This window comes from Mustela nivalis (assembly GCF_964662115.1).
Source record: "Mustela nivalis genome assembly, chromosome: 8".
NCBI classification, from domain to species: Eukaryota; Metazoa; Chordata; class Mammalia; order Carnivora; family Mustelidae; genus Mustela; species Mustela nivalis.
In genome coordinates this window covers 25,114,554-25,133,940 of record NC_139027.1, presented here as the reverse complement: position 1 = coordinate 25,133,940, position 19,387 = coordinate 25,114,554, and the positions used below count along the sequence as shown (strand labels likewise).

The 19,387-nt window shown below is 40.7% G+C and overlaps 1 protein-coding gene across 2 annotated transcripts in view; it reads left to right on the top strand.

Moving 5' to 3' along the window:
* The first annotated feature begins 2,166 nt into the window (after positions 1-2,166).
* MEMO1 (mediator of cell motility 1) overlaps positions 2,167-19,387 on the top strand; it is a 116,894-nt gene continuing 99,673 nt past the window's right edge. Inside the window, exons 1-2 of one of the 2 annotated variants that reach the window (XM_082745271.1) lie at positions 2,167-2,264; positions 2,954-3,031. In XM_082745271.1, the coding sequence (XP_082601397.1) occupies positions 2,971-3,031 (61 nt within the window). In that variant the 5' untranslated portion in view covers positions 2,167-2,264; positions 2,954-2,970. Of the gene's footprint in view, positions 2,265-2,953; positions 3,032-19,387 lie in introns of those variants that run through there. The other variant, XM_082745272.1, reaches the window with a different exon arrangement.

Below are 19,387 nucleotides of genomic sequence, written 5' to 3'. Positions count from 1 at the left end.
GGTAGCATATTTTATACATTGCTCTGCAATTTGCCTTTTCCTTTTTTTTTTTTTTTTTTTTTAGCTCTCTATACCAGTATACAGCACCACCTTATTCTTTCTAATGGGTGGATATGTAACTAAGTCTCATATTGATGGATATTGTGGTTGTGCTAGTTGTTTGCTAATACAGACTGATGCAGTGAATATAGGACATGCTTTTTTAGAACATATGTTGGGTTCTAGGACTAGTGGCGCCTTATGAAAGTCTGCTTTATAAGGACTCTCTTATTGACGAATTCCATCTTACCTTTTGCTATGACTGTTTATGGAGTGTCAAACCCGAATCCCTGGTGGATATAATGGAAATTGTTAATAATATGGGAATTGTACATATTGCCAAACAGGTTGACTAGTAAGAATAATCCTTTGGGGAAAGAAGCCTCTAACAGAACATTTTCATAGGGAGGAAGCTTAAATTTAAATTAGGTTACTAGTTTGGAATGAGTCCTAGGATTGTTGCTAGGAGCAGAGGATAATGATAAGAAACAAAGATCAGCTTATAAATTGTTTTCAGAATATTTTCACTTTAAGTAAAGTGAATTAAAATGATTTAAGTAAAATGATTCTCACAGGAAGCCTGTGAGTCAGATATTGCTGTTTGCATTTGACAGATGAGAAGACTGAGGCTTGAAAAGGTTATATTACTAGATGCCCATGGTCACAGCTGGTGAGGAACAGAGTCATGACTCAAATCTGATTTTCTAGTTTGACCAGCCTGAAATATGAAGCTGAAATATGAAATATGAAGTTCATTGTATCCAGTGACCCTTCCACTCCTTGTTTTGGGTCATAGAAACAGAATCAGGAATCATTAACTTCAAGAGCTATCACTGCTTATCAATGCCATGTCAACCATATCGACCATTTTCCTTTTCTTGAAATTTATGATGAAAGTTTACTAGTTTACCATGCCATCATTTACCACTGATTTTTGGTGCTCCGGGAAAAGTATGGTGGAATTAGAGTTGCAACCCGCCTTTTTGTTATCTTTAAATCGGCTATTTGGCACATTCTTTTTGTCTTTTTCTGCATTACATGTTGCTATTTTGGCAGGTTAGTGGCAAAGTGAGAGGGTTAAAAAATCAGTAAAGAAATACATAACGGTGGATATTTAATCTAATAACTGTAGAAAAGGTGCGAAAGTCAGAAATGTTCCAGTAATTGATGAAGCTTTTATGCCTGGGACCTCACACAAGATCCTTGGGGCTTAAAGTTGAAAAAGTGGGAGGAGGGGTGGGAACAGGACAGTAAATTAAAAATAAATATATTATGGCGCTAGGGAAACTTGAATATTAGGCAGCCCGATATTTGCTTTGAACTCTACCAATGAACTGTTTAGTATGAAATGCAGATATAACAATTTTATGGTTTTAACCCAAATCTTTCATTAAAGACATGCAAATTTCGTTTATTTTCTTCCCAATTTTGGAATGATCTACTTCATAACACTTCCTCCGAGGTCCAAGATACCCCACTTTCCTGTGATTCTTCTGTAATTTTAAAGTAATTCTTTATTCCTGACACTTATGTGAAATAGTGGGATTTATAAGAGAAGGAAGGGCTGGAAATAATGTTTGTTGTATGCATACTGTGTCAGGCTCTACATTTATTAACTCTTGTAATCCTAGGGACAGCTCTCGAATATATTATCCCCTCTTCATAGATGAGAATAACAGGGTAGCTATATCACGCTTGAATCTAATTAGGGAGTTAAGGCATGCACCTACATCCGTATAAAATGAAACAAGATAAATGTTTACAGTGTCAAAGCCAAGATTAGGTGGTAAGGGTGGCCCCGTGAAGCAAAAACTAGCATTTGCAGAGACCACAGGCACACTACCATGTGCCTGCTTCTACAAATGAACTTCCCAGCGTGGCCACAGGCTTGCATCCCTGGGACTGAGACCTTGGGGGTGTGAATCCACTGAAGATTCGTGTGTATGAGGAGGTCGGGGGGAGGAAGAGACGGACTGTCCTCTTGGAAAGCCGCAACGGCGAGCCCTCGGTGCTCTTCATTTAAGGAAGTTGGCTGGGGGAGGGGGCTTGCCCTGCGGCTGCGTCCTGCCTCCCGCCCCCCCCCGCCCCGCCCGCAGCTCCCCCCCCCACCCCAGCCGCTGCTGCCGCTAAACCCCGGAGAGCGGAGCGCGCACGTTGAGATTCCTCGGCGGGCCTGGCCGCGGCTGCTGGGCATGCTCAGTGGGCAGGACCCGTTAGAGTGGCGAGTAAGGAAGCGTTGGCTCTTCTCTGGGTCTGCCTTCCCCGGTTCAGGCCCCGGCCCTGGGCTTTTGTGTGCGCGGAGCTGCAGCCGCCGCCGCCTCCTCGCGGGGCCGCCCGACCCCAGATGCCGTCTGGCCTGTCCGGTTTCCGCCGTTAACCTCGCCGCGCGGCTGGAGGAGGAGCGGGGCGGGGCGGGGCCCGCGGGCCGGCGGCCGGGCGGGCAGGAGGGCCCTGCCGGGGGTGGGGGTGGGTGCGGGGAGTCCCGCGGGGGGTGGGGGGAGGGGGCGGGCGCGGAGTCACGGGGGTGGGGTCACCGGCGGTGGCTCGGGGAGGCCAGCTGGGAGGGGAGGGGGCCGTGGGGGCGGCTCGGCGGAACCAGCCGCGGCTGGGGAGCAGCGGCGAGTCCGGGGGCCGGGGCCGGGGCTTTCCGGGCTTCGGTGAAGCCGCCGCGGGCCCCATCTTCCGGCGGTCGCCGGAGTTTGTGGTGATTGTTGCTGCCGCCGCCACCGCCCCGGCTGCCATCTCCTCCTCCTGGGCCGCCGCCTCCTCCTCCTCTTCCTCCTCCTCCTGGGCCGGGCTGATCCCCTCCCCGCTGCCGCCTCCTCCTGGGCTGGGCCCGTGGTGTCTCGTCCCCTCGCGGAGCCGCTCCTGCCGCCGCCGCCGCCGCCTCCTCATTCATCCTCGTGCACCATAGGCGGCACAGGCACCAAGATGTCCAACCGAGTGGTCTGCCGGGAAGCCAGTCACGCCGGGAGCTGGTACACAGCCTCAGGTAGGGCCCCAGGCCGGCCGGCCCGTCAGCCCGCCGCCGCCGCCTGGCCCGGCGCCCGGCCGCCCGAGGTCGGCGGCCCGGCCCCGCGCGGCGGCGGGAGGACCGCGTGGGGAGGGAGCGGCCCGGAGGCCGGCCTGGCCGCCTCCCCCACCCGGGTGGCATCCCGCCGGGCAGCCCGGGGCCGGACGCCCTCTCGCTCACCCCGGAGTTGGGCGAGAGGGAGAGTCGCCGCCTTGGCAGCCCGCGCCCTCCCTCGGGACCGGGCTCGAGGCAAGAAGGTGCTCCCGGAGCTCCCGGACCCGAGCCGACTTGTCGCCTCCTGGGGCTCCGGGGAAGCGGGCGGCCGAGCGCTGCCACCCCCGGGAGGACGGTTCGCCCGGGCGCCCGAGCCCGGCTTCCCCCACCCGGAGCCGAGGGAGGGACGCGCGTTCCTGAGCTCGCGGTTGCTCCCCGCGGGCGGTGCGAGAGGCGCCCGCGACCCGGGCGGTTCTCTGGGTCTGGCCGTGGGCGCCGCGGGCTCCGCTCACCCGTCTCCTGCGAGAAGTCTTGTCCCTCTTCCGCCGGCGGCTCGGAGACGGGCAGCGTGCCCCTCACCTTTCAGGTGCTCGGCTGTCTGGGAAGGAGTGCCGGGTAGTACTTTTTCACGCTGCCAGACGAGAGACGAGGTCTCCGCCTGCGAGGTCTGGCAGAGGAGGCCCTTTTCTGGGCTGTGCCGCTCCTGTGTGTTGGGGGTAGGGTGGAAGTATTGCCAAGCAGTGGCTTGGGGTGGCCTCCCAGCTCTTTTGTCAGTGTTTTCATTGTTACTGTCATTCGCGGAAAGGGGCAGCTGGAGATGGCATCAGCACTTTGCTCAGCAGCCTCGCCAGTCTCCAGTCGCTCACCACCGAGCAGGTGCTGGAACTACCTAGCGAAATTAGATTAGGGTCTGCGCGAATTCAGCCTTCTGTCGACACTGTCTGCAAGCATTTTAGACGTCTTTATGTAAGAAAGCCTAGGGACTTTCCCTTTAACGAACGTCTTGTTAGGACGACTGTTTCCTGGGATTACTTTCAGGAGTCACATTTCTGGTAAGTTAACAAAGAAAGTTCCACTGTGATTCCTAATAGTGTTCAGTCATTTGCTGTTGGCTTGTCAATAACTAGAGCTAACTTTACTGTGGATCGCATCATGTTTCCTTTTGCACATAGTTGGGCTGGGCAGTGACAGGGCTTGTGAAACAACAAAGATTTGGAAGAAAATTCATTTCTCTGAAGTTGCTAAACGTACTCCCATATACATGCACTTTACTGACTCACTGAAGATTTGCTGTGTTAAGTAGACACAAAAGAATCCTAATGATCGGATTTGCAAGCCTAACAGGTAGCTGTATTTTTGTACTAAGCAAGTGACATTTGGCTTCCCTTCATGATCCTAAAGTACTTCATAAACGTTTAATCAATTCCCACAGTCTGAGAATGTCAGTTAAGCTTTTCTTGTTCTGATATGGGGATGTGCCCAAGACTCGGTACTAGCCAGTGGCAGAACAGAAATTGAGAAATAGAAGGGTCCCTGGCTCCTGGGCTTGTCCTCCATTAAGTGCATTATTAATACTCAATTTATCAATGCATAATTGTCTTTTCTGGGTTACAAGTCAGTAAGCTGCTTTCTTCAATGTGTTTTCAAGTCTCAGTTTTCACTTTCATGGCCAACTTTTGATTTATTTCTTTTGGTTTTCTTTTCTATATCTTTCTATAAGTGTTTTATACTTTTTAATGTAGTTTGCCTTGAAATTTGGGCAAATGATTCTTTGAGGAATTTTTATAGATTCTTGAATATTTTTTGGGTAGTAAAATAAAGTATGGCTCACACTTTGGACTTGAAAAGACTTCTTCAGTAATCTCAGTTATAAGAAGAATCCTTTAATCCAGCTCAGAACATTCTCTGATCATAGCTATTTATCAGTAGTGAATGAAAATGAACTATTTTCTTACTTTTTTTTTTTTACGGTGTTATATTAGTTTTAGCTATAAAATATAATGATTCAACAATTCCTAAAATGGACTATTTTCTTAAAAATTTGAAATGTAATCTTCTTTCCCTAAATACTCAGTGAAATCAATAATGCCATTTTGATAATTTGAATTGTCCTAGAGAAACTTATTGTTAAAAAATTCAAAGCATGTGTGGCGTGTGTGTGTGTGTGTGTGTCTATGTGTGATTTTAAACTTAAGTAGTAATAAAGGGTGAATTTAAAGCAATGTAGTTGTTAAAGCGTATTTTATGTTTTAAAAAATATATAACTTATTTTATATTTTAAAAATAATAATAAATAATAAAAAATAAATGAAGTAAAAATAGTTAAGTAAACTTGGACTTCGTCTAGTAACTTACTTAATAGTATCGCAGTGTGCCTATGTTGGTAACATTGACCAATGGAAAACTTTTACTCCTGTTATTATTGTTTCCCTAGTGAACTTGCTCTGAAAACTTGAGTAATAGGAGAGACAGATGTGATTGTGGATTGTCATTCTATCCTTCCTACAGCATTCAGATAATGTCCATAGAATTAAAGTATTCACTTACTGTTATAAGTAAGGGTGAAATCACATTTGCTTCAGTTACATAGCTAGCTCAGAGGAGAAAAAAAAAGTGTGTGTGTGTGTTTAAGTATATGTTATGTATATATACACGTATATGCTTTCATTTTTATTTATCTCTTGTTATATGCTAGCCCTTTGATAAAAGTATAGATTGTTCTTTGTTCTCAAAGAATTTACAGTTTATTTGAAGTAAGTCATAAGATAGCAAATAAACTTTGGATCCATTGAGGTAGTGCTTTTAGGAGTTCTGAGGATTATGGAATCACTTCAAAGTAGGATTTGAATTGTGGTTTGAAGGAATGGTGTTTAGTTCGGTTAGAGAGGAGAAAAGAACATTGGGGAAAACCACAAAATACAGAGGCAAATAATGTAAGGAGGTCAATTTAATAAGAATGTAAGATTCGTACTGGAGTATATAGTTCTTGAGCCCGGAGGAGTAGGTTGGTGCTAGAGTACGGATGCCTGTGAGTGCTGTGCAGCATAGTGGTTTGACTTGCCCAGCAGGCAGTCAGGACCAAGGGAGAAGTTTCTGAGTAGGGAACTAATATGGAAGTAGCATTTTAGGAAAATTAATCTCCTGGGAAGGTTAATCCTCACTTCTTTACCCGTGTATAGCAGGGATCAGCAAACTATGCCCGCAGCCCAGATCCAACCTACAGCCTTTATCTTGGTCAAGTCTACTAGCTAAGAACAGTTTGTAATTTTCAAAGGGTTTAAAAACAAACATAAACCAAGAAGTGTAGTAGAAACTGCCTGTGGCCCATAAAGCCTAAAATATTTATTATTTGGTTCTTTAGAGAAAAATATGCCAACCTGTAGTGTAGATTAGGGGTTTTCAAAGTGCCATCTCTAGACCAGCAGCATAATGTGTCTAAACTCTGTATTTTCTCTATATTTTGTATAGCTTTTATTTTATTTTAGGCTCTTACTATCTTCTGTCAAGACAGTTATAACTGCCTCTTAACCAGCCTTCTTTCTACCAGCCTTACCCTCCTTCAGTTCATCCTCTACATCACTCCCTGAATAATCTGTCTGACCACATAATTCCTTTGCATAAATCTTATTAACCCATCTTGCCTGTTGGAAAGGTCTAAATTTCTTCATGACTTGGCATCCTTCTATCTCTTGGGCCACTCCTTCTCACCCCATCCCAGTCCTTGTTTTTAACACCCTTAAGCAACATGTAGCAGCTGCAGTTGTTTCTTTAAATACGCTGTGCTTTTACACAAGCTCTTTGCTCTGTTGGAATGCACTATGCCTGGATAATTCCCACTCCTTTAAAAACACTCAGGTGTTCATACCCACACGAAGACTGTCCTAATGCCGGACCTCTCCCAGGATGTTTTTGTTGTTCCTTTGTACTTCCATAATGTCCTGTGTGTATCTCTGTACATTTATTTGGTTTTATGTATGTGTGGTTGTCGTCTTCTTTTTCTTTCTTTCTTTTTTTAAAGATTTATTTATTTTAGAGAAAGAGGGAGAGAGTGTGCATATGAGTGAGGGGAAGGACAGAGGGACAGAATCTCAAGCAGACTTCCTGCTCATGACCCATGAGATCATGACCTGAAGCAAAACCAAGAGTTGGATGCTTGACTGACTGAGCCACGCAGGTGCCTCCGTGTGTGTGGTCTTCAGTAAGGGTAGGAACTCCTCGAAGCTAGGAACATTGTCTTGCTCATTTTTTGTATCTTAAGTACTCAGCACAGTAGGTGCATAGTAGGTATTCAGTAAGTATTTGAATGAATGAATGAATGTTAAAGTGCTTGGCATAAAGGAACTATGGACAAAGATACTGATTATTTCAATCCTGAAGAGCAGTGGGGGTGATAAAGGACTACTGCTAGTTAAGTCTCTGAGTATGGTATCGGTGAAGAGTGTTGCTTGTGGGAAAGGATTAGAAATCCTGATTCACCAGCTGGGTCCCCATTTTATCTAAGATTTTCATAGAATCGTGACATCCCATGAAGAAAAATGTACAACTAGATGAATTTCCACAAAATAAGCACATTTATTTAATTAGTACCCAGCTCAAGAAACATATCAGTACTGGAATCCCCAACCCTTACTGTGTTCCTGCTAACAGTAGAAAAGTTTTGTCTGGTTTTGAAATCTACATAAAAAAGAATCATAAAGTATATCTTATTTGAGTTTCTTCTGTACAATATTAAATTTAGGAGATTAACACTTGTTGTGGTTTGTTTCTTCTCATTGCTGTATTCTGTTATGTGAATATACCATAGCTTATCCATTCTACTGTTGGTGGATGTTTGGTTGTTTTGCCGCAATGAATTTATTTATGTATGTATGCAGGCTCCATACCTAGTGCAGGCATGGAGCCCAGTGCAGGGCTTGAACTCATGACCCTGAGATCCAGACTTGAGCTGAGATCAAGAGTTGGATGCTTAACTGGCTGAGCCACCCAGATGCCCCTGCAATGAACATTTTTGTACTTTTTTTCCCCTGATGAACATGTATATGCATTTTTATTGGTTATGTACCTTAGAGTAGAATTATTAAGTCATGGTTATGGTATGGTCATTTTTAGTAGATTCTGCTGAAGTTCTGGAAAGTGTTTTTACAAATTTACACTCCCACTACCAATGTTTGAGAATTCTAGTTGTTCTGTCTCTTTGTCAGCACTTAATATTGTCAGACTTTTTATTTTTAGTTATTCTGGACTGGTGCATAATGGTATTGCATATAGTTTTAATTTTATTTTCCTGATGACTAATGAGGTTGAGTCCCTTTTCATATTTGGGACCCCATGTTACTGGCCATTTGGATTTCTGCTTTTGTGAAGTATCTGTTAAGCCTTTTGCCCTTTTTCTGTTAGGCTGTTTATTTTTCGTATTGATTTGTAGTTCTTAACATATTCTGGTTACAGTCTTGTTGGTTATGTGCATTGCAGGTATATTCAACTCTAACTTAGCTCTTCCAGGATCTTGGTGTTTTGGTGAATCAAAGTGCTTGATTTTAAAGTCTTGTTTATCAATTGGTTAGTGCTTTTTTGTTTCCATTTATGAAATCTCTGCTTGTGTCAATGTCATGAAGTTACTTTTCTATGTTTTCTTTTAAAGGCTTTATCCTTTGACCTTTCGTATTTAGATCAAGAATTCATTCAGTTGATAGCTGTATGTGTATGGAGTAGGTACATTACATAAATTTTTTTGTTGAACTAAATGTAGATACAAATCAAGTAAAAAAAGTATACAAATCAAGTGTACAGTGTGATAAATGTACACAAGTTCAACATACTCTAACCTGCCCTTTAGATCCAGAAATAGAACATTTTCAGCATCCCAAAAGGATACATTACATTTTAATGTTCTTGAAATTGGTATAACTACGTTAGCTATTTGTATCCAAGTATGTGTTTAATGTGGGGGTTCTCCCCTGCCCCCGTACCTCCCCGTGAAAATGGTTGTTATATTGGTGGTACCTCTTATAATTACTGGTGTCCTAGAAAGTGAAATGCTTTCAAAGGACATTATTGAAACGTTTGTATAAACTATATCTTAATTGCAGTTTTACTTTTTGAGTTGTTTTTATTCATTTTGCCGTATTTCTGAACATTTAATAAAATATATCTTGGTTCTGTAGTTGGAAAACCACAATTGTTTTATTTTTTTGATATGTGCCTTGAGTATCGAGTGTCAAAATACATATTAGTGTGTAAAAGCTTAAAGAACTAATAAAAATGTTCTTCTTTCCCCTGGGGATAAAAATATATGTTTATAAAAAATAAAAAATTTAAAAAAAAAAGAAAAAAATGTTCTTCTTTGAAGAAAAGAGATTATATATTTAGATTAAAAATTAACTTTTTTGGATTACTAAATGTGGTGTTTTGTATGCTGATTTTTCTTTGCATTTCATCCTGCTGATTTACTTGGAGAAGGGCAAGACAAAGAAAGAACAAACTTAATAGGCAAACTGTTGAGATTATTGCTTGATTACCTCTGGCTCTTTTTCACTTTCCTTCTTTTTTCTCATATGATTTCCAAATAAAACATCTTCTTTCCTAACTCCATGGTGTAGTTTGTATTTATCTGTTTTAGGGGTTTTGTTCTTTTGAAAGACAAAAATGAATAACAAAAGTATCTTTCATTAAGCTTATTCCATAGGTGCATTACATATATTTGTATATAAGTTGTAATCCTCAAAAGGATCTTACAAGGTTATTATCTCCATTTATGGATGTGGAAACAATGACTCAGAGAGGTTGACTAACTTGTTTAAGGTGTAGAAAGTGGAAGAGGGACTCCAGGAAGCAGTCTGACTCCAGGAGGTATGGTGAGATATGCTCTCCCAAACATTGACTTTTTCTGTTCCATTTCAGATTTTTCTCAAACTTTTGACGTTTACCTATACTTGTATATGATTTATGGTTTATAAAGCATTTTCTTATATATTTTGGATTTTCACAATAATCCTGTGATTAGGTATAGGATAGGTAAGGCAGATAGGGCTTTAATCTACCCGCTCCTTGCTATCTTTGATGAGGAACTAAGATTTGGAGGAGGCTAAAACTGCCTGAGTCATACTACTGATAAATGTTGAGCTAGGATTTGAACAAAGGACTTCTGGCTGAAGTCTGCGTTTTTTCTATTTGTAGTGATGCTGGAGTAAGAGAGAAGTCAAATTGTTTGGAATCAGTAAGCATCTCTGTAATTGTTAAGTAAATATCTTAGTTTATAGAATAATAAAAGTGTGACTAGAAACACTTCGGAATATTGAATATTATTCTTGGAATATAAATACTGACACAGGAATTTTTTTTTTTTTTTTTTTAATTAGGCTAGTCCCAGAATTTGATTCAGGCCTAACAAAACTTTTTTTTTTTTTTCCTTAAGATTTTATTTATTTATTAGAGAGAGAGAGGGCGCAGAGCATGAGTGGAGGGGGGGTGGGGCAGGGGGAGAAGCAGACCCTGAGTGGGGAGCCTGATGTGGGGCTTAATCATGAGATCATGACCTGAGCTGAAAGGCAGATGCTTAACCGACTGAGCTACCCAGGTGCCCTGGGCCTAGCAAAACTTGACATTTCTGGAGAGGCTTTACTTAACATTCAGTGATTCAATATTGAATAAACCGAGTTCTTTGTGAAAGGTACTGCTCTAGGGACTAGTTTTGTAACAGGAGATGAAACATAAAAATCCCTAGAGTGTGTGTTCTATTTGGAGGAGACTGACAATAAATAAGGTAAATAAGTAAAATATATAGTATATTAGATACAGGAAAGTATATAATATTTGCTTTATAATAAAATAAAATAAAATAAAGCAAATAAAGCAGAGCTTGCTGGTATATAAAGAGTTTTAAGGATGGCAGAGAAGTTTGCAGTTTTTTAAATAACATTGAAAGGGAAGACTTCACTTGAGTGACATTTGAGTGGAGACTTGAAGTAGATGAGAGAGTGAGCCTTGCATTCTAGACGATTTTAGGGGCTGGAATAATTTTAGGCTGAGGGTCCTGCAAGTTTAAAGGTCGTGAGGCTAAAGTAGGCTTGGAGTGTTTGAGGAACAGTGAGGAGTCCTTGGCAACTGGCACGAAGTGACCTGGGACAGAGCAATGTGATAAGAGGTTCAAAGTAAGTGGCTGGAGCAGAGGCACAGAAGTGATGTGGTCGGGTGAGTCTTGAAGACCACTGTAAGGGCTTTCGTTGAGCAGTTTTTGGAAGGTTTTGAGCAGGTGATGACATGATCTAATTCAGATTTACTAGAACCATTTGACTGCTATTTTGGTCCTTGGGGAGTGGTGAAGGCTGTGGCAAGGGCAGAACTGGAGAGACCAGTTGAGGGGAAAGCTCTAGTCCAACTGGACTGAGGAATAGCAGGGGAGGTGGATAAGAAGTGGTTGGTTACTGGATAGATTTTGAAGGTAGAGCTGAAAGGATTTGCTGCCATACTTGAAAGTGGGCTGTGAGAGGAAAAGTCATGGGTATTTCTTAAGGTTTATCCCTTAGCAATTGCAGGAGTGGAGTAGCTACCATCTGAGGTAGGGAGGACTTAGAAAAAAAATGGGGCGAGGCAGGTTAGGATGTCAATTTTGGTTTGTTAAATTTTAAGATGTTTACAATCACCTGGCTACATGAGCCTGGAGTTTAGGGGAGAGGCCTAGATTGGAGATGTAAAATTGGGAATTATCATTATACAGATGGGTGGTTTTATTTTTTTTATTTATTTATTTGACAGGCAGAGATCACAAGTAGGCAGAGAGGCAGGCAGAGAGAGAGAGGAGGAAGCAGGCCCCCTGCTGAGCAGAGAGCCCAATGTGGGGCTCCATCCCAGGACCCTGAGATCATGACCTGAGCCAAAGGCAGAGGCTTTATTTAACCTACTGAGCCACCCAGGCGCCCCATGGGTGCTTTCAAAGCCAAGTGTCTGGGTGAAATCACCACAAGAATGAGAATAGCTAGAAAAAAGGTTCATGACCTAAGCCTTAAAACATTTCCAGCCTGAACAGGTTGGGGAGATGAGGGAGATCACTTAAGGAAGGCAGATTAAGCATCTCAGTAGGTGGAGAATGAGATATCCTGGGAGCCAGGTAAAGAAAATGCTTAAAGACGTCTCAGCACAGTTTTCTTTACAGAAAAAACTGGGCATTTTTTCTTTGACATACACATTTAAGTCTGGTGTACGCTGCTGTAGTCTTTGACATTGTTTATGGTTTCCAGAGCTTCCTTACTGGTTGCCTAGTTTCGATTCTGTTCTTTACACAGCAGAGAGAGGGAGATCTTTTATTTTTATTTTTTTCATTTTTAATTAATTAATTTTTAAATTAATGTATAATGTATTATTTATTTCAGGGTGCAGGTCGGTGATTCATCAGTCTTAAACAACACCCAGTGCTCACTACAACATGTACAACATCAGTCAATCACCCCATCCTCCCTCATCCCCACTCACCAACAACCACCAGTTTGTTTCCTAAGAGTCTTTTATGATTTGTCTCCCTCTCTGGTTTCATCTTGTTTCACTTTTTGAGAGGGGTATCTTTTAAATATATGAATGAGATAATATTCTTTTCTCAAAGCCCTCCCCTCATACTTAAAATCACATTCACAATTTTTACTGATGTTTAGAAGGTCTTACATGCTCTGACCTCTGCTGCATAACTTTCTGATTTCATCTCCTAGCACTTCATCCTTTATGCTGTTCCGGCTGTTCTGGTCTCTTAACTGTTTCCCAGATATGTCAGGCTTATTCCTGCTTTAGGACTTTTGCAGGTACTTCATAAGATTGGCTAGTTCTAGCTGAGTAGCCAAGGAAAGGATCTTTTTATGGATTCCCTTATTTTGCTAGTTACAACTAGGAGGAGAAATAGGAAGAGGTGAAAATGGGTGGGATAGCTTTTCCCAAAGTGTTCTGAGAAATAGTAGTCCCTGGAGATGCCTTTGCAGAAAGGCTTTATGGTCAAATAAGTTTAGGAAATGTTGCATCTGTTTTTCTCCCTTGGGCCCAGACAACTAACAAAAGACTTGTTTTATGGCTCATTACATGGTCTATCTTGGTGAATGTTCTGTGTTCATTTGAAAATAATGTATGTTTTCTGTAGTTGTGGGGTGGAATGCTTCCTAAATGTTAATTAGATTAAGTTGGGTTATTGTATTTAAATCTTTTATGATCCTGTTGATTTTCCTTATTTTATTATTTATGTTAATTCCTGAGAGCAGTGATGAAATTTCCAACTATAATTCTGGATTTGTGTATTGTTGCTTTTAGTTTTGTTGATTTGTTGTTTCCTATAGTTTGAATCTCTGCTATTTGATTTACATGTTTGGGATTGTTTCTGGAATTGACTGTTATTATGTATGTTTCTGTTTGTATCTGGTAGTAATTCTTGTTCTGAAGTATTCCTTGTTTTATAATATAAAGCCAGGCCAGCTTTCTTATGGTTAATGTTTGCATGGTACTTGCTTTTCTCTCTGGGTCAGGGGTCACCGAGACTACCTTGAGGTTTGATGATTCCTTAGAAGGACTCAGAGAACTCAGAAAAGCTGTTATATTTACAAGTATGGTTTATTACAGAGAAAAGGTGCAGATTAAAATCGAGGAAAGGAAAAAGTACATACAGTGGAATAGAGGAGAAAACAAGTGTAAGGGTCTAGTTGTCCTCTCAGTGGAGTTGCTCTGACAGTGTTTAATTCTTTCATCAGTGATGCATGACAACAAAATGAAGTCCTGCCAACTGGGGAAGCTCATCTGGGCTTTGGTATCAGGGTTTTTATGTGGCGGCGGTGGTGGGGGCAGTGGGGGGGTACTATTGGGGAACAGTTGGCGTGGCAGTCTTGTAGGCTTGAAGCACGGTTGTGACTTACCTCAGCTAATCAGTCTTCAGCCCTCCTGTCTTTTGGAGATCTCATAGTGATACAGTGTGGCCCAGGGTACCAGGAAAACAAAAACAGGCATTTACCATAAATCACATTCTTAATGTGAACTATCTAGCAAGGCCTTAGTTCTACAGACAATTTTTTTTATTGGGGTAAAATAAACATAGCACAAAATTGTCTATCTTACTAATTTTTAAGTGTACACTTCTGTGGCATTAAGTGCATTCATAAAATTTGCAACTATCACCAACATCCATCTCTAGCATGTTTTCCCCAAATGAAAGTCTGTACCCATTAAAAACCCTAACTTCCCATTGACTCCTCTCATTTCCTGGCAACCACCATTCTACCTTATCTATGAATTGCCTATCCTAGGTGCCTCATTTAAGTGGACTTATATAGTATTTGTCCTTTTTTTTTTTTTTTTTAAGATTTTATTTATTTATTTGACAGAGAGAGATCACAAGTAGGCAGAGAGGCAGGCAGAGAGAGAGATAGGAGGAAGCAGGCTCCCTGCTGAGCAGAGAGCCGATGCGGGACTCAAAATCCCAGGACCCTGAGATCATGACCTGAGCGGAAGGCAGCGGCTTAACCCACTGAGCCACCCAGGCGCCCAGTATTTGTCCTTTTGTCTGTCTTACTTCACTTAGCATGTTTTCAAGGTTAATTCATAGCATAGCATGTATCAGAATGTTATTTCTTATTTTTCTTTTTTAAAGATTTTATTTGTTTATTTGACAGAGAGAGATCAGAAGTAGGCAGAGAGGAAGGCAGAGAGAGAGAGAGAGAGAGAGAGAGAGAGAGAGAGGGAAGCAAGCTCCCCACTGAGCAGAGAGCCTGATCCCAGGATCCTGGGATCATGACCCAAACTGAAGGCAGAGGCTTAACCACTGAACCACACAGGTACCCCTCATTCACTTATTGATAGATGATTGGGTTGTTTGTACCTTTTGGCTTTGGGAATAGTATTGCTATAAATGTTGGTGTACAAGTATCTGCTTGAGTCCCTGCTTTCAATTGTTTTGGGTATCTATCTAGGAGTGGAATTGCTGGGTCATATTGTAATTCCATGTTTAACTCTTTGGGGAATTAGCAAACTGATATATATATATATATATATTTTAAAAGATTTTATTTATTTATTTGACAGAGAGAGATCACAGTAGGAAAGAGGAAGGGAAGAGATCACAGAGAGAGAGGAAGGGAAGCAGGCCCCCCTCTGAGCAGAGAGCCCGATGTGGGACTCGATCCCAGGACCCGGAGATTATGACCTGAGCCGAAGGCAGCGGCTTAACCCACTGAGCCACCCAGGCGCCCCTAGCAAACTGATATTAACAGCAGCTGCACTATTCTACATTCTTACCAACAATGCTCAAGGATTCTACTTCCTTCACATTCTTGTGGACACTTGTTTTTTCCTTTTAATAATAGCCATCCTAATGAGTGTGAAGTTCTATCATTATGGTTTTAATTTGCATTTCTCTAATGACTAATTTTTTTTTTTTGAAGATTTTGTTATTTATTTGAGAGAAGAGAGAGTGCACATGTGCAGGAGGGGAGAAGGGGGGGGAGAGAGAGAGAGAATCTCAAGCAGATCCTTCTGAGGGGGAGCCCATTGAGGGGCTGAGATCATGACCTGAATAAAAATCAAGACTTGGATGCTTTACTGACTGAGCCATCCAGGTGCCTGACAGTATTTCTTTTAGCACTTTATAAATATTATATTGAATTTTGGCTTGCACAGCTTCTGAGAATTCTGTGAGATTTAAAAAAAATATTTGTTTCTTTCAACAGAGTAGATTTTTTCTTTTCTTGTGGTTGTGTTAAGCTTTTTTTTTTTTTTTAAACTTATTACCATTTTCTTGCCATTTTATCATCGTGTATGTGCCTTTGAGTAATCTCTGAGTTTATCCTTTTTGAAATTTGCCAAGTTCCTTGGATCCTTGGGTTATAGTTTGCAGCAAATTTAGAAAAATTGTCATTTTAGTCATTATTACCTCAAATAATTTTTCTTTTTACCCCCTTTGTTTTCTAGACTCCAGTTAAAAGTATGTTAAATAGCTTGATACTGTCCTCTAGTTAATTGGGAATTTTTTTTTTTTTTCCTTTCTTTCTCTCTGTGCTTCCTTTTAGATAATTTTTTAAAAAGATTTTGTTTATTTAGGGCACCTGGGTGGCTCAGTTGGTTGGGTGACTGCCTTCTCCTCAGGTCATGATCCCAGGGTCCTAGGATCGAACCCCACATGGGGCTCCCAGCTCCATGGGGAGTCTGCTTCTCCCTCTGACCTTCTCCCCTCATGCTTTTTCTCACTCACTCTCTCACATGGATAAATAAAATCTTAAAAAAAAAAAGATTTTATTTATTTATTTGACAGAGAGCAAGGGAGGGAACACACTCAGGAGAAGTAGGAGAGGGAGAAGCAGGCTTCCCTGCTGAGCAGGGAGCCCAATGTGGAGGGGGGCTCGATCCCAGGACCCTGGGGTCATGACCTGAGCCTAAGGCAGATGCTTAACGACCGAGCCACCTAGGTGCCTCAGATAATTTTTATTTTACTTTGTTTTCATGTTCACTGATTTTTTTGTCATGTGCAATATCTGAATTTGCATTTAATTCCATCAGTGACATCTTTTAAGTATAAAAAAGTTAATAAAATAACTGCTAGTTTCACCTGAATATTTTCTTATTACTTATTGCTGTTTTGGCTTTTTCAGATGGTAAATTTATTTATAGGTTTAAAAAACATTTCTGTATTGTGTCCTAGAAATCAGATTGACCAGTGCTTATTCTTCTGGGATAAGTTTTTAGTGGCGAGCAATACTGTTTTTCTTCAGAGCTAATAAAAAGAGTCAGCTTCCCCCCTCTCCCTCCCTGAGATTAGGGCAACCTAGAAATTGAAAATACATGTGAATTGTAGCTTAATATTGGTTTAGGATTATTTTCTTTTAAATGGGATTATAAATTTAAAAATATTGTGACTACATTCAGACATTTTAAAAATTAAGGGATTAATTAAGAGGCTCATTCCATTGCCACCCCTGTATGTTTCATATTCCCCATCTCTTAAATAGGTATGTGTTTTTATCAATTTCTTGAGCATCCATTGATTTGTTAAGCATATACAAGCACATATGAATATATCGTCATTTCCTATACCTTTTCAGCAAATAGTAGTATATAGCATATTGTATAATTTTTCTGTACTTTTTGTACTTAACAAATTTAATAATTGAAGATATTTTTGTGTTGTAACATGGAGAGTCATTCTACCTATCACACCCTCCTTTTTGGTTATTGCTTATTCTCATTCTTCAAAAGAAGATTGTTATGGTGTATTCAGTAAGATGACCCAGAGTTGAATATCTAAATAGCTAAATAATGTATTATTAGATCTCCAACAGTTATTTTCAGACTTTTCAGGCTGAGAGTCCCTTTACATTCCTCAAAATGACTGATTACCACAAACAGCTTTAAAAAAAATCACAAATTATATCTATCAATATTTGCCAAATTAGAAATTAAAACTGAGCTTTTAAAATATTTACTTAAAATATTTTAAAAATAAAAACCCATTACATGTTAATATTAATAGCATTTTTAATGAAAGTAAATTTATTTTCCAAAACAAGGAAGATATGAAAGATTGGCATTTGTTACATTTTTGCAAATATCTTTAATGTCTAGCTTAATAGAAAACAGCTGGAGTCTCATATCTGTTACTGCATTCATTTTGTTGTGATGTATTTTTAACCTGAACCATATCAAGAAAATCTGGCCTCATACAGATATGAATTGGAAAAAGGCAGAGTATTTTAGTGGACTTTTCAGATAATTGTGTATATCCTTTTATGATGTTACACTAAAACTAAACTTGTGGTTTCTAAAAATTGTTTTATTGAGATACAGTTAACATGGGATGAATTATACATATTTAATATACCTGTGAGATTGTCAGTATCAGAGTGGTGTTTTTTTTTTTTTTTTAAAGATTTTATTTATTTATTTGACAGGCAGAGATCACAAGTAGGCAGAGAGGCAGGGAGAGAGAGAGAGAGAGGAGGAGGAAGCAGGCTCTGTGCTCTGCTGAGCAGAGAGCCCGATGCGGGACTCGATCACAGGACCCTGAGATCATGACCTGAGCTGCAGGCAGAGGCTTTAACCCACTGAGCCACCCAGGCGCCCGAGTGGTGTGCTTCTAAAGGCAGTTTTAGAAAGATTAATTCCAATCTGGAATTTGAAATCCTAGCAATGAAGGTGTTTTTTTTTTTTGTTTTTGTTTTGTTTTTTTTTTTAAGATTTTGTTTATTTGAGAGAGAGAGACTGAACAAGTGGAAGGGGCAGAGGGAGAAGGAAAGAGAATCTCAAGCAGACTCTGCACTGAGTGTGGAGCCCAACATGGGACTCAGTTTCACAATCCGGAGACCACAACCTGAGCCAAAATGAGGAGTCAGACACTTAATTGACTGTGCCACCCAGGTGCCCCAGTAATGAAGTTTTTCTACTGTTTTCATTAAGATCTGTCTATCTTCCACTTAAAGTGGATCTATATCTGTGCAGAATTTTTATAACACATGCATTAGTCATTTGGAAAATATTTATTTGTTCCTTGGTTTATGCCGATCTTGCAAATGTTATCATTCATCGTTAAAGAATCACATTTGTTAGTATCACCATTCTTATCAGAAAAGTCTAGTTGACTTGGGAAGCTTTTAAGCCCTTAATGGTAGAAACAAATTTTGCAGAATTTCAGTTTTCTCAAAGCTTGAATTCATAGTCAGCAATATATACTGACAGTTGTTTTCCTTGATATGATAGGCTCACTGTTGATTTTCAAGGAAATTCTGCTAAATGCCCAAGATTAAGTAACCATTATTTGTCAGTCATTCCTTCAAGAAAAATGTTGTTCCATAAAAAAGTGGCTAGGTCAGCTTACAACTCAGTCATGTAAGTGCTTTCCTTTGAGACAGCCATCGTGCTCTCCATTTCAGCACACAGAATATTGAAAAGTGTGTACTCAAGGGTTGAGATATAATATGTCATATTTATAGCTATAGTTCATCAAAGACATTCCTAAATGAAACTGGCTTTTTTTTTTTTTTTTTTTAAAGTTATGTGTGTGGTGGCGAAGAATGTAATGGCTGCTAATATTGTCTAGTACCCTTGCTAATAAGAGGCTTAGCAGTTGGGGCACCTGGGTGGCACAGTCATTTAAGTGTCTGCCTTTAGATCAAGTCATGATCCTTGTGTCTTGGAATTGAACCCCATATGGGGCTCCCTGCTTGGCTGGGAGCCTGCTTCTCCCTCTTCCTCTGCCTCTACCCACCTGCTCATGCTTCTCTCTCTCAAATAAATAAAATTTAAAAAAAAAAAAAAGATGCTTAGCAGTTTTACCTACTTTTGAACCATCAGAGCAAATGTTAATACAGTGAAGGAAGCAAATAATATTTTTAG